The following is an 11,918-nucleotide window of genomic DNA, read 5'->3' as shown; positions in this document are numbered from 1 at the left end:
TCCTGGTGTTAGTCTGTTTGAAAAGGCGGAGAAAGCAGAGAAAACATCTAAGGAGATTGAAGAAACTACTAAAACTGGGCCTAAGGCCTTAATAAAACCACTAATCAGTGAGGCTAACTGGAAAAACGAGGCTTCAATTTGCTAGGGAGCATAAAGATTAAAGGACTCTGGAGCAATGGAAGAAGGTCATGTGGTCTGATGAGTCCAGATTTACCCTGTTCCAGAGTGATGGGGGCATCAGGATAAGAAGAGAGGCAGATGAAGTGATGCACCCATCATGCCTAGTGTCTACTGTACACGCCTGTGGGGGCAGTGCTATGATCTGGGGTTGCTGCAGTTGCTCAGGTCTAGGTTCAGCAACATTATGTTGTCCAAAGAATGAGGTCAGCTGACTACCTGAATATACTGAATGACCATTATTTTTTCTTCCCTGATGTTCATGGGCATATTCCAAGATGACGATGTCAGGATTCATGGGGCTCAGATTGTGAAAGAGTGGTTCAGGGAGCATGAGACGTCAATGTCACACATGGATTGAGCACAAATCTTGTGACACTGCAGAAGCTTATCGAAGCAATGCCACAGTAAATGCGTGCTGTAATCAAAGTTAAAGGCGGTCCAACGAAATATTAGAGTTTGTGACCTTTATTTTTTTATTTTTTTTGCTGGCCAGGCAGTGTATATAGACTATTTAGAGTATTCAGGTACTTCGATGTGAAATAAGCAAGTAATAACGGATATATAAAAGAGGAACACAGTGAAAACATTTATAAAAGTAAATGAATAAATAACTAAATACAAAAAATAAGTAAATAAAAAACCACAAACTAGAAACTAATAAGAAAATAAACCTGCGGAGGGCAGTAATACGACCAATAACGTGAAAACTGCCAAAAACCCCAGAAGAAAAAGAAGAAGAAAAAGAAGAAGAAAAAAGACGAAGAAGAAGAAGAAGAGCGCCAGTAACCGTCATATGGTAACCGTCACCAACTGAGGACCCGATGACGATATTGTGATACCACCGTGCGTCCACTAGGTGGCGGCGGCGCACCTGCTCACCTTCAATTTAAACCATAGACGAAGACCACCGGGGAGCTCGGCTGGTGCTGTAATCGTCAAGTTATCGATCATCATGTCGGCTTGAAGGGAAAACAAAAAAAAACTCGGGAGAGGCGCCCTTCCGAAAAACGGAGTCCTTAAAATGGCAGGCGAGGAGGAGAGGGGGGTGGTTCGTGTCAAAGTCAAGGTACGATCGCTGGATGGGAGCCAGTCCCGTGATATTTTCTGTTTTCTCTTTGGTGTATTGTCTGGTTAACGCTAACCTCTCCATCAAACACTCACAGTGTACACGTCGAGGACGAAACACCCGTCACTAGTGGCTGTTACCGACGACAACAAAACAGTGTTGACTTTAAAATTTAAAAAAAACATGATTGATGGTTTGTTTTTATATGCATACCCCCAGCTGCTGTAGATGCTAATCGATGATTCATCCGATCAGGCTGTTTTGGACCCGAGCTTGTTTTTCAGTTGGTCAGCCTGAGCGACCCTCAGCGGCTGGACGTATAAATATGTTTACATGGCATTAAGTCAGCGGTTATGCTACGTTATAGACTTAGAAAGAGTCTTACTTGTTCATATACTGTTCAACACGACACCTCCAGACCTCAGTTCAGTCTGCTTCTGTAAAAGAGAAGAAAGACACCTGGATCATCTTCCTCAAACACTCCTCACCTGAATGTCCCTGACGACAGAAGAGGCCTTTCATGCTGTCATGTGTCCCATCAGTGTGTCGGTATTGTCTTGTTTACTACGTGTCTTCACCAGTGTTGGCAGAATTTCAATGCGAGGCCATTGTTGTTGACACTCGTGCTGTCATACCAAAGCCCCTACAACTGATTTTGTGAATCAAATACTGGAATTTAAATTAGATTTAGCCCTTCAGTTTGCGTAAAAACTCTTAAAATGTTGATTTCCATAGAACACAGTTACGCTTTATCACTTTATCACACACTTAAATCTGGAGACATCAGGATTCTCCTAGTGGCTCTGGTAGCGAGTGACTTTTCTGTGGCTACTTCCAGCGCTCAGTGTGGCGCACAGTGGGACTTTTCTGGTAGGGAGTGACTTTTCTGTGGCTACTTCCGGCACTCAGTGTGGCGCTCAGTGTGGCGCTCAGTGTGGCGCTCAGTGTGGCACACAGTGTGGCACACAGTGTGGCGCACAGTGGGACTTTTCTGGTAGGGAGTGACTTTTCTGTGGCTACTTCCGGCACTCAGTGTGGCACTCAGTGTGGCGCTCAGTGCGGCGCTCAGTGTGGCACACAGTGGTAGAGCCACCAGGGTCCTCCTAGTGGCTCTGGTAGGGAGTGACTTTTCAGTGGCTACTTCCGGCACTCAGTTTGGCACTCAGTGTGGCGCTCAGTGTGGCAAACAATGTGGCACACAGTGGGAGAGCCACCAGGGTCCTCCTAGTGGCTCTGGTAGGGAGTGACTTTTCAGTGGCTACTTCCGACGCTCAGTGTGGCGCTCAGTGTGGCACACAGTGGTAGAGCCACCTGGGTCCTCCTAGTGGCTCTGGTAGGGAGGGACTTTTCAGTGGCTACTTCCGGCACTCAGTGTGGCGCGCAGTGTGGCGCGCAGTGTGGCTCATAGTGATATCTCCGTGGCGCTCAGAGACTAAAAGTGACTACTTCTGATGTCGGAACTAAAATGTTGAGCTCCCTAGAACATACCCACACTTTATTACCTTATTACACACTTAAACCAAGAGACACCAGGATCCTCCTAGTGGCACTGGCAGGGAGTGATTCTTTGGTGACTACTTCTGGCACTCAGGGTGGCTCATAGTGATATGTCCGTGGCACTCAGTGACTAAAAGTGACTACTTCTGATGCCTTACTGGCTGAAAGTCCTTCAGTCTGCCTAAAACCTGCCTAAAATGTTGATTCCCCTAGAACCTTATTACGCACTTAAACCAAGAGACACCAGGATCCTCCTAGAGGCTCTGGCAGGGAGGGACTTATCAGTGGCTACTCCTGGCACTCAGTGTGGCTCACAGTGACACTTAGTGTGGCATTCAGTAGTGGCTCTGGAGAACCACCAGCATCCCCCTAGTGGTACTGGCAGGGAGTGACTCCTCGGTGGTTACGTCCAGCACTCAGCGTGACTCACAGTGATGTCTCTCACGACATTCAGTAGCTTACTGTGTGACTACTTGTGACACAGTAAGTCCTTCAACAAAGAAACACTAGGATCCTCCTAGTGGCCCTGCCAGGTAGTGGCTAATTCCGGCACTCAGTGTGGCTCACAGTGGCGCCTTTGTACCAGCGATTTGGTCATATGCCCTACCTGCTAGAATCTCACACCCTGCCATTATGTGCTGGACTGTCTTAAGGGCGTCTTTGTGGTAGACCCCAGCCTCTAATATTCTTGTACTCAGAGTTCCTGTTCCTATGCTGTCATGTCATGTGCCTCTGTGTTGTCTTTTGCCTCTTACAGCCACTGGTTTGGGTTTTTCCAATATCAGTCACTTCTCGTATCTGCCAGTGGATACCATGCAGGATTTTGTCCGCCGTCTCCTGCGCCCCTAAAGGTTTCACATGTCTGAAGTGTTTGCTAGGCATTTCATCAGAGGGGGCCACCTGACGGATGTTCTTATCGATCTTTGTTGTTTTAATCCTGGATAGAGGCTTCGACGCTCACGATGCTCGCTAGTCCTCTGCTTACTGCGAGGAGCCTGTGGACCCTTCTCGTTATGTCAGCAGGGTATCTGATAACCGACCGGGTGTAGGTCTTGAAAGCCCGGATCTTGTTCTTCCCATTCAGCTGCCTTTTCAGGAATTGCTTTACTCTTTTTTTAAGCGTTTGGCAGTGTTCTCTGCTCCAGAAATGGGCTGGTAATCCAACGCCATGAACTCCCTAACCTTTTCTGTAATGTCTTTCACCTTGGCGTTGTCTCCAGGAAACTTTTCTCTTCGTTTAACACTGAACGCTGCAGTGTTTGTTGTTGTTGTTTCGGTGCAACCTTTACTAGAGTGTACTCAATGAATTATTATTTTTTTAATCTCCTAACTACCACCTCACCAAACATCTACATTGTATATATTACAATTTTCTAGAGTGAAGTTCTTACACAGAGCAGATATGTTTAGTCACATGATTTTGAATCACCTCCTTATGCATACATATTTGACAGCTTTGATGCTGGCCGACCGCCACTGAAACAGAAGAGGAAGTAGACATGTTGACACAACAGGGACGTGGTTTTGGTTTTATGGTGGACCTTAAATAAATACCTGCACAAGATCAGGCTTTTGACTGCGGTACAAAACAGTTCTTATCAACCCCCAAAACGGCATGGTACAACCACCAGCACATTGTCTACTTTCTGTGTTATAAAGTACACAATAATGGTGCATATTTTCCATTTGTATACCAGAGTTTTGATTGTTATAATGCGTATAGTGTTTTTCTTTTACTCTCATTTGTCAGTTTAGATATTTTAGAGACTGAAATGTGATTCTTCTTCTTCTTCAGAAATGTGATGGGGTGTTTCCTGTGGAGTTTCGCTCCTTTGCCGTCGATCCTCAGATAACATCACTGGAAGTCCTGCAGCACATCCTCATCAGAGCCTTCGATTTGACCGGGTAAGAGTGGTCAGTGGAGCGAAACTGTTGTTCAGACGCAAAGCTTCATACTAACAATTTTTGGGTTTTGGTTGTTGTTGTTGTTGTTGTCTTCGAAACTAGGAAGCGGAACTTCAACATCAGTTACCTGTCTCGAGATCGCAGTGGAGCCGAGTCGTATCTGTCTCTGCTGTCCGACTGGGATTTGGATGTCGCATTTGTCAGTGCGGCCAAACCGTACCTGCAGCTCAAGATGGACATCAAACCTTCAGAGCACAGTAAGAACGCCAGTGTATCTTTCAACCAATTAAGAAAGCACAGAGGTCTAAAAACAAGAAAGTGGAAAGACTGAATTACTGAAACTACAACACTGAATGAATATGAGAGTGTGAGTCTAAACGGTGAATCACATATTTGAGTAAAAACAGAAGATCATGTTTAAAGAACAGTTAAGACGGTTGTTTAGCAGGAACATTGGGAGGGTTTTATAATATTTTAATTGCCTGTTTGAACAGGGAATGTTTCAAGTTCATATCGGCACCATAAAACTGTGAATCTATCCTACTACAGGCCCTGTTATGGAGGACTGGGACATCATAAGTCCCAAAGATGTGATTGGTTCTGAACAGCTTCTTGCAGAGAGGACCAAGTCTTTAGCATCTGCAGCTCTTCCCTTCACCCAGTCTCTGCTGACCCAGGTTCCTTTACTTCCTGTATCCTACTCCTTACAGTCTATTTCACCTTCCCACCCGGCCCGAGGCCAGGTCTTTGCTCATGTGTGTGTTTCGCTTGTCTTCAGGTGGGTCGGACCCTGTCCAAAGTCCAGCAGGCCTTGAGCTGGTCCTACGGGGAGGAGATCAGACCTTTCAAGCCCCCCCTGAGTGACGCAGAGTTTCACACTTACCTCAACGCACAGGGACAGCTGACCCGGCCTGAAGAACTCAGACTGAGAATCTACCACGGTGGTGTGGAGCCGTCGCTGCGCAAGGTTTAGCACCTGAGTTTTATTAACATTATATACTCGCCCTCAGTGTAGGAAACTTATTTTTTTAATCAAGGGCAACATTAGGGCCCTATAAAATCTGTTTTATTTTTCCCCAAATTCCGTTTTATTTTTCCCCAAATTCCGTTTTTTCCATTTTAATTTTTGGGAATTCTGTTTTTTCCATTATAGTTTTTGCGAATCCCATTTTTTTTTTTACCTTTTACTCTTATTTTACTATCAAAAACTGTGTGTTTTTAATGTAAATGACTAAAATGTACACAAATTAAATAGAAATTAACTTTATTGAGGTGACAGACAACACGTTTCCTCAATATGGCAAAATTAAAGTGCATCAAAAACAAGCAGCAAAGTTTTAAGTAATAAAACTATACCGCTATATTAATTAAAAATGAATGAAAATTAAATGCTATTGAAAATGTCATTATTATCATTTTAAAAAAAATCAAAGTGACGGGTATAAATAGATTATGACGGGATTTTTATGACCCTGTCAGTCATAATGGCAGACAACGAAAAAGTCTAGCGCAACCTCTGCCTGACACATTTAAGTCGTTCGGGAACTGCTCGGCTCTGTACTCGGGGGGTTAGCGTCGAGTTTCGCAGTTTTTTCGCCGACAAAGAAGGAGCCATAGGCAGCCGCTTCGCCATGCTTACAATGTTTTGAAGGGGGAGGGGCTCAGTCTTTGGAAGGGGCTTGTTGTGCCACCCAGATTTGCTTCCCTCCGTGCAGTTTTCCCCAGACATACTTTCCTCTTCCACATGAAAACAGCAAATTATGTCAAATTCCGCGATATTCCGCGTTAAAAAATAGATTCCGTTTTTATCGGCCAATTCCGCGATTCCGTCCGCGATTCCATGATCGCGGAAATCATAGGGCCCTACAACATGGATGGGTAGATGAACCAAGCAACGAGCTATACATTCAAGAATAAAATCTAAATTACGTAACAGTTGGCATGCTAGAGGACTCTAATTAGCTTTTTACCTGACAAAGACCAAATGTGTTAGCCCAGCCTCCAAATTAACTAGATCCCAAACTGATCAAATATCCGTGGAATGATCCCCAGAGGTCCCTCCCCTCAACCCATAGGACCCAAAGGTCCCCCACAGGACACCCTCAGAAGGCCCATGTCCATTCTTTGATGAGTCACAAATGTTTTGGAGGCACAAGGGAGACCTACACAATATTGAACAGCTGGTTTTAATGTTGTGGCTGATCTGTGTATACATTAATTATTAATTAACTACGGATTAACTTCTGCTTTGTCTGCCAGGTGGTTTGGCGGTACCTCCTAAACGTCTACCCCGATGGACTCAGTGGACAGGAAAGAATGGACTACATGAAGAGGAAGGCGAGGGAGTACGACCAGCTGAAGGGAGAGTGGACCGTGCGGGTCAGTCACGAGGACCTCGAGTTTATCCGTGGGAACGTCCTCAAAGACGTCCTGAGGACAGACCGGGCACATCCGTACTATGCCGGCTCGGAAGACAGTCCACATTTGACGGCCCTCACAGACCTGCTCACCACATTCGCCATCACGCATCCACAGGTGTGTAGAGATGTTCCGCTATTGATGGTGCTGATTTGCAGCCTGTTTGCAGCTCACAGTATGTAGCACATGAGCTGTCTGTTCTCGGCATATGTGTTCAGGTCAAGAACGTTTGTGATCTTTAACTTGTTTTGTGGATGTCTTGTGTTTCAGATATCATACTGTCAAGGTATGAGCGACATTGCCTCCCCTATACTTGCGGTGATGGACAACGAGCCGCATGCCTTCATTTGCTTCTGTGGCATCATGAAACGCTTGGAGGGAAACTTCCGGCCCGACGGGCTGCTCATGTCTATTAAGTTCCAGCATCTGAAGCTGCTCCTGCAGTACTCCGACCCCGAGTTCTACTCTTACCTGGTGTCCCGAGGTGCAGACGACCTCTTCTTCTGTTACCGCTGGCTGCTCCTGGAGCTCAAGCGTGAGTTTGCGTTTGAAGACGCTCTGAGGATGCTGGAGGTCACCTGGAGCTCCCTGCCCCCGGATCCTCCAGAAACTGAGGTGGATCTTCTGGGGCCGGCGTTGGAGGCCGACAAAACGCTGCCCTGTCAAGAAACGGAAACGCCTGTTGAGGTCTGCCTCGGCGGAGATAAGGTCCAAAAAGAGAAGCAGCGTAGGCGACACATGCTGAGGCCCTCTAGAGAAGAACCAGATGCGAACTGTAATCCTGTCGTAGAAGAAAAAAGCAAAGCAAATGAAGGCGAGGGCGGTGATGATGATGTTCCTCGAGTGACCCCGGAAAAGGCAGATTTGCAGAGTTGTCCTGTCGAGAGGCAAAACAGCTTCGGAGAGTTTAAATACTACACCGCCCGGAAGGAAGACAGCTTAGATGTGGAGGACGCCGAACGGACACAGGGTTCGGTGCCTTCAGAACCGGTAGCTGTTCCAACTCGCCAGTCCACAGTCGACAGCGAGGACGACCCGGGAGAGAAAACACCTCTCATTAAAAACTGTGATAACGGTTACTCTTCGATATCATCTCCTCCACGTGACCTACCGATCTGGAAAAGCGGCTCCTCTGCGTCTCCCACATGTCCAGCTTCTCCCTCCAGCTGGCCGGGTGCTTCTCCGGAATCCCCTTCAAAGTCCACATCTCCATCCGCGACCAACGGAAGCAGCACCTTGCCGAGAACTGTCCCCAAAGTGTTGGCTGCTTCTGCCCAAGTGCTCAGCAGTCCAGGGATCAACTCGCCCATGACCCCTACTGTTAAAACATCCGTCGCCTCTCCTTCTCACGCTCAGAATAGATCCCTGCTCTCTTCGCCCATTTTGTCCTTCGGACGGGGCTCCTCCAACAACCTCCTCTCGTCCGGCAACAAATCCCCCAGCTCCGCAGCCAACACCCCCGGTTCTGTGAAAGCAGACACCACCAGCATCAAACCGTGCTCCTTGCCGCCGCCTCAAGAGTTCGGCAAAGGCAACCCCTTCATGCTGTTCCTTTGCCTGTCCATCCTCCTGGAGCACAGGGATCACATCATCAAGAACAGGTTGGATTACAACGAGCTCGCTATGCACTTTGATCGCCTGGTGCGACGCCACAACTTGAGCAGGGTGCTGCAGCGCGCCAAGGCCTTGTTTGCGGACTACTTGCAGAGCGAGGTGTGGGACTCGGAAGAAGGGGACGAGGTTAGCTCAGACTCCCCGACGACGGCTACGGCCGCTCAGCCCTCCCCTTCTTCCACCATCTCAGCCCGGCCCATTTACAGCCCTTTAGATTCACCGCAGTCGCCAACTCTGAACTCGACCTACAACCTCGCGAACACCATTCCCTCCCCGACAGCTGAGCTTTCCCTTTCCCCCACTTCCTGATCATGCCGTGCATCACTTACCTTCACATCCTCTGTGAAATTCTCACTGGGGAGTTGGTGGCCTGTTTGTGGTGTAGATCTTTTTTTTTAAATAAGGCTGAGTATACCTTTGAACTTGACTGTAATCTTCTCAATCAGTGTATGCTTGAACACATATATTCCTAATGTCAATAATTATAATATATATATATTTTTTTTTTCATCTGCCCGTGTGGTGGCGATTAAAGAGTTTAATTTCTCACTGTATCCTCTGAGGTTTCTGCTGTATGAAACAATTACACCTTTTGATACAGGCGTTTTTTTACTGAAACCCACTAAGGTTTATCCACCTGGTGCATTTGGCCTATGTTGTTCTTTTTTTTGTTGTTATCCTTGTTTACAGTGTTCAGTCCAAAAGCCACAGAAGTGTCTTAAATAATGCTCGGGGGTTACACCGACCAAAAACTAGAGGGAAAAATCCAGATTGGTTTCTTGAAAATTGAGATTTTAAATCGCCCTAACCCTAACCCGGGTCTTTTTAAACAAAGTTTAGACATTTAATCACTTCCCTCATTCAAAGTGCTTTGCTTCTGGACTTGATGGCATAGTAGTGTACCCACAGAGGGGTCTGAACCATGAACTGTAGGTAAAAAATGGACGACGTGTCTCCACTTCCTCCGGGCGCCATCTTTTGGAGTTTAGAGCCACGTTACCGATGACCCGACCACACCTCCACCAGATTCATTCACGTTTCTGATTGATTTGTTCAATTAACCCTTTAAAATCTAAACCTCAAAATGTCCAACTGTACTTTTTTTTGCTTATTATGAATATAAAAAGGTCAGAAAATGTCCTGTGAGTAAACGAATAGCTGGAACTTTACATATCTGGAAGTTATTTACAATTCACTCCATGGTATAAGAGTGTAATAACCTTCCGGGTGTGGTCCAGGTGCAATTACTATAATGACAACATATTGGGCTGTAAAGCACGACGTCTCAGCTTTCAGAAAGTGTTGTAATTTTTCTGATGGCGCAAACCGTGACATAGTTACGGTAATCCAAAGACGCACTCGGTTTTAAAGGAATAGTACTGTGCTCTTCTCTGCCTCCACCAGTTGCAAAGAAATGTTGGATTATACACTTATTTACTTATTTATTTATTTTGTAATTCTGTTTCTAAAGCAGCTAAAACGAAACTTCTCTGAGAAAAAGGATATTTTATATAGTGTTTGTTTGGCCCAAGTCCCGCCCACTAACATGGAGGAGGTGGAGCTTATGATCTGTACTGCAGGCGGCCACCAGGGGGAGCTCCACATGCTTTTCACCTGTCATGGCGTCCATTTTTTATACAGTCTATGGTCTGAGTAGAATAATGTTGCTGAATGAAGTTTATTGCCCCAAGTTGCTTTACAAAATCCAAATCCTGAAACACCACACGTAAGAAGGAAGAGTGACTGAAATAATTGGAGGTGGCAAGATCGATGGTGGATTTGGATTTCTATTAATATCATGTATGCATTACGCTGGTGATCCAAAACAAAGTCTCTCTTTTGTTTGTCGTATTGTTGCCCGTCAGCAAAACAAAAATCATCCTTTTACGGGACTGGAGTTTTAAAGCTTTGGTGCAGGATTTAGAAAACAAAAACAAGTTCTCATGAGTAGTGATAAAAGGGGGCGGTGCCAGGTAAATCTCTGTTTTACCTCAACCGGAAACCAGAAGGGAGCTAGAGTTTACTGTATGGAGGTGAGGAAGAATGAAATTAAACAAAAGGGATTACAAGAAAGCTATTGACGGCGAGGACAAAGATGGATTACGTTGGCTGAGGAGGGACTTAAGCGCACTTTTTATGTAGTTAGCTCACATTTTGCACCGTAGCTTTACGATACATTTACACATGCAACATCTAAGGTTTTGGGTTCGTGCTTTGAATTTGTGTCCATTGTTTCACAAGAGGGTTTAACCTCAGCTCAATAATAATTCTTTTTTTTTAATATATGACTATATAGAGTATATACTGTATATAATTTTGAATGCGGTAAATGGTAATAATTATTTAGGTTTGACACTTGAAGAACAACCACCCTCCTCCCCAACCAACCACTGCTACTTATTGGTTTTATATAGTTAAAAACAGGAGATGAGAATCATTTTTGTACTCTGAAGAACGTGGATTCAGTCCTGTAGAGATCAGCGTGGTGCTGGTCCGCATTGTACAAATATCATTTTGTTGATATTCCGTGTGCTGGACTCATGTGAAGTGAGTATTGTACATTATCTAATTGCTCGGGACGATTATTATTATGATATTTTTCTTTCTGTATTCTGATTTCAAAGACTTGTGGCTAAACCGGGCTGATTTAATACACAACCACAGGAATGATGTATAGCTTCATGTAGACGCTGACAGGAAGGCAGGAACCGAGTTGTGCAGTGGGTGGCTGCATAACCGGTTCCCTTTTTCCGCTGCTAGACATTATGGAGTATATAATGTGATACCACTTGACGGGACCCTGGACAAAAGTATTCGCCTGTTTTCAAGCTTTTTTTTTTGTTTTGTTTTTTTTTTGTTTTGGCAGAGAAGTGCCTCTTGTTTTAATCCGTGGCCTTGATTTGTGATTTGATTTGTGCTCTTAACGTCTGTCTGCATTGTGACGTCATACGGGCAGAGTGCTATTTAATTTATATAATGATCATGTTTATAATTGTGTAATTAAAATGACATGAAGTGGGACTCTTCCTTCTTTTTTTTGCGTATAAGCATATGTTATTAGTTTCCCATTGTGTTCCACAAAATGGTTAAATGACTGGCGGCTCTGTGGCTGCCAAACAAATACCTTAAAATGATGTAATTCAAATAAAGAAGAAAAAAAAACCCAATACATTTATGGAAACTTTTATTAAATTTCATGCAGAGGAAAACACATTTTACACATTTATTTCTCCAAATT

The 11,918-nt window shown here is 45.0% G+C and overlaps 1 protein-coding gene across 1 annotated transcript; it reads left to right on the top strand.

Moving 5' to 3' along the window:
• The first annotated feature begins 1,093 nt into the window (after positions 1 to 1,093).
• tbc1d25 (TBC1 domain family, member 25) lies at positions 1,094 to 11,701 on the top strand. Its single transcript, XM_084553423.1, has 7 exons — positions 1,094 to 1,246; positions 4,539 to 4,648; positions 4,751 to 4,905; positions 5,198 to 5,325; positions 5,427 to 5,615; positions 6,908 to 7,183; positions 7,337 to 11,701. Exons 1-7 carry the CDS (start codon positions 1,202 to 1,204, stop codon positions 8,987 to 8,989), a joined length of 2,556 nt encoding a protein of 851 aa, XP_084409549.1. The 5' UTR covers positions 1,094 to 1,201; the 3' UTR covers positions 8,990 to 11,701.
• Positions 11,702 to 11,918: the final 217 nt, after the last annotated feature.

The sequence above is a fragment of the Chelon labrosus genome, assembly GCF_963514085.1.
Source record: "Chelon labrosus genome assembly, chromosome: 10".
Taxonomy (NCBI): Eukaryota; Metazoa; Chordata; class Actinopteri; order Mugiliformes; family Mugilidae; genus Chelon; species Chelon labrosus.
The sequence above is the reverse complement of the archived record's forward strand: the minus strand, read 5'-3'. Positions and strand labels throughout refer to the sequence as shown.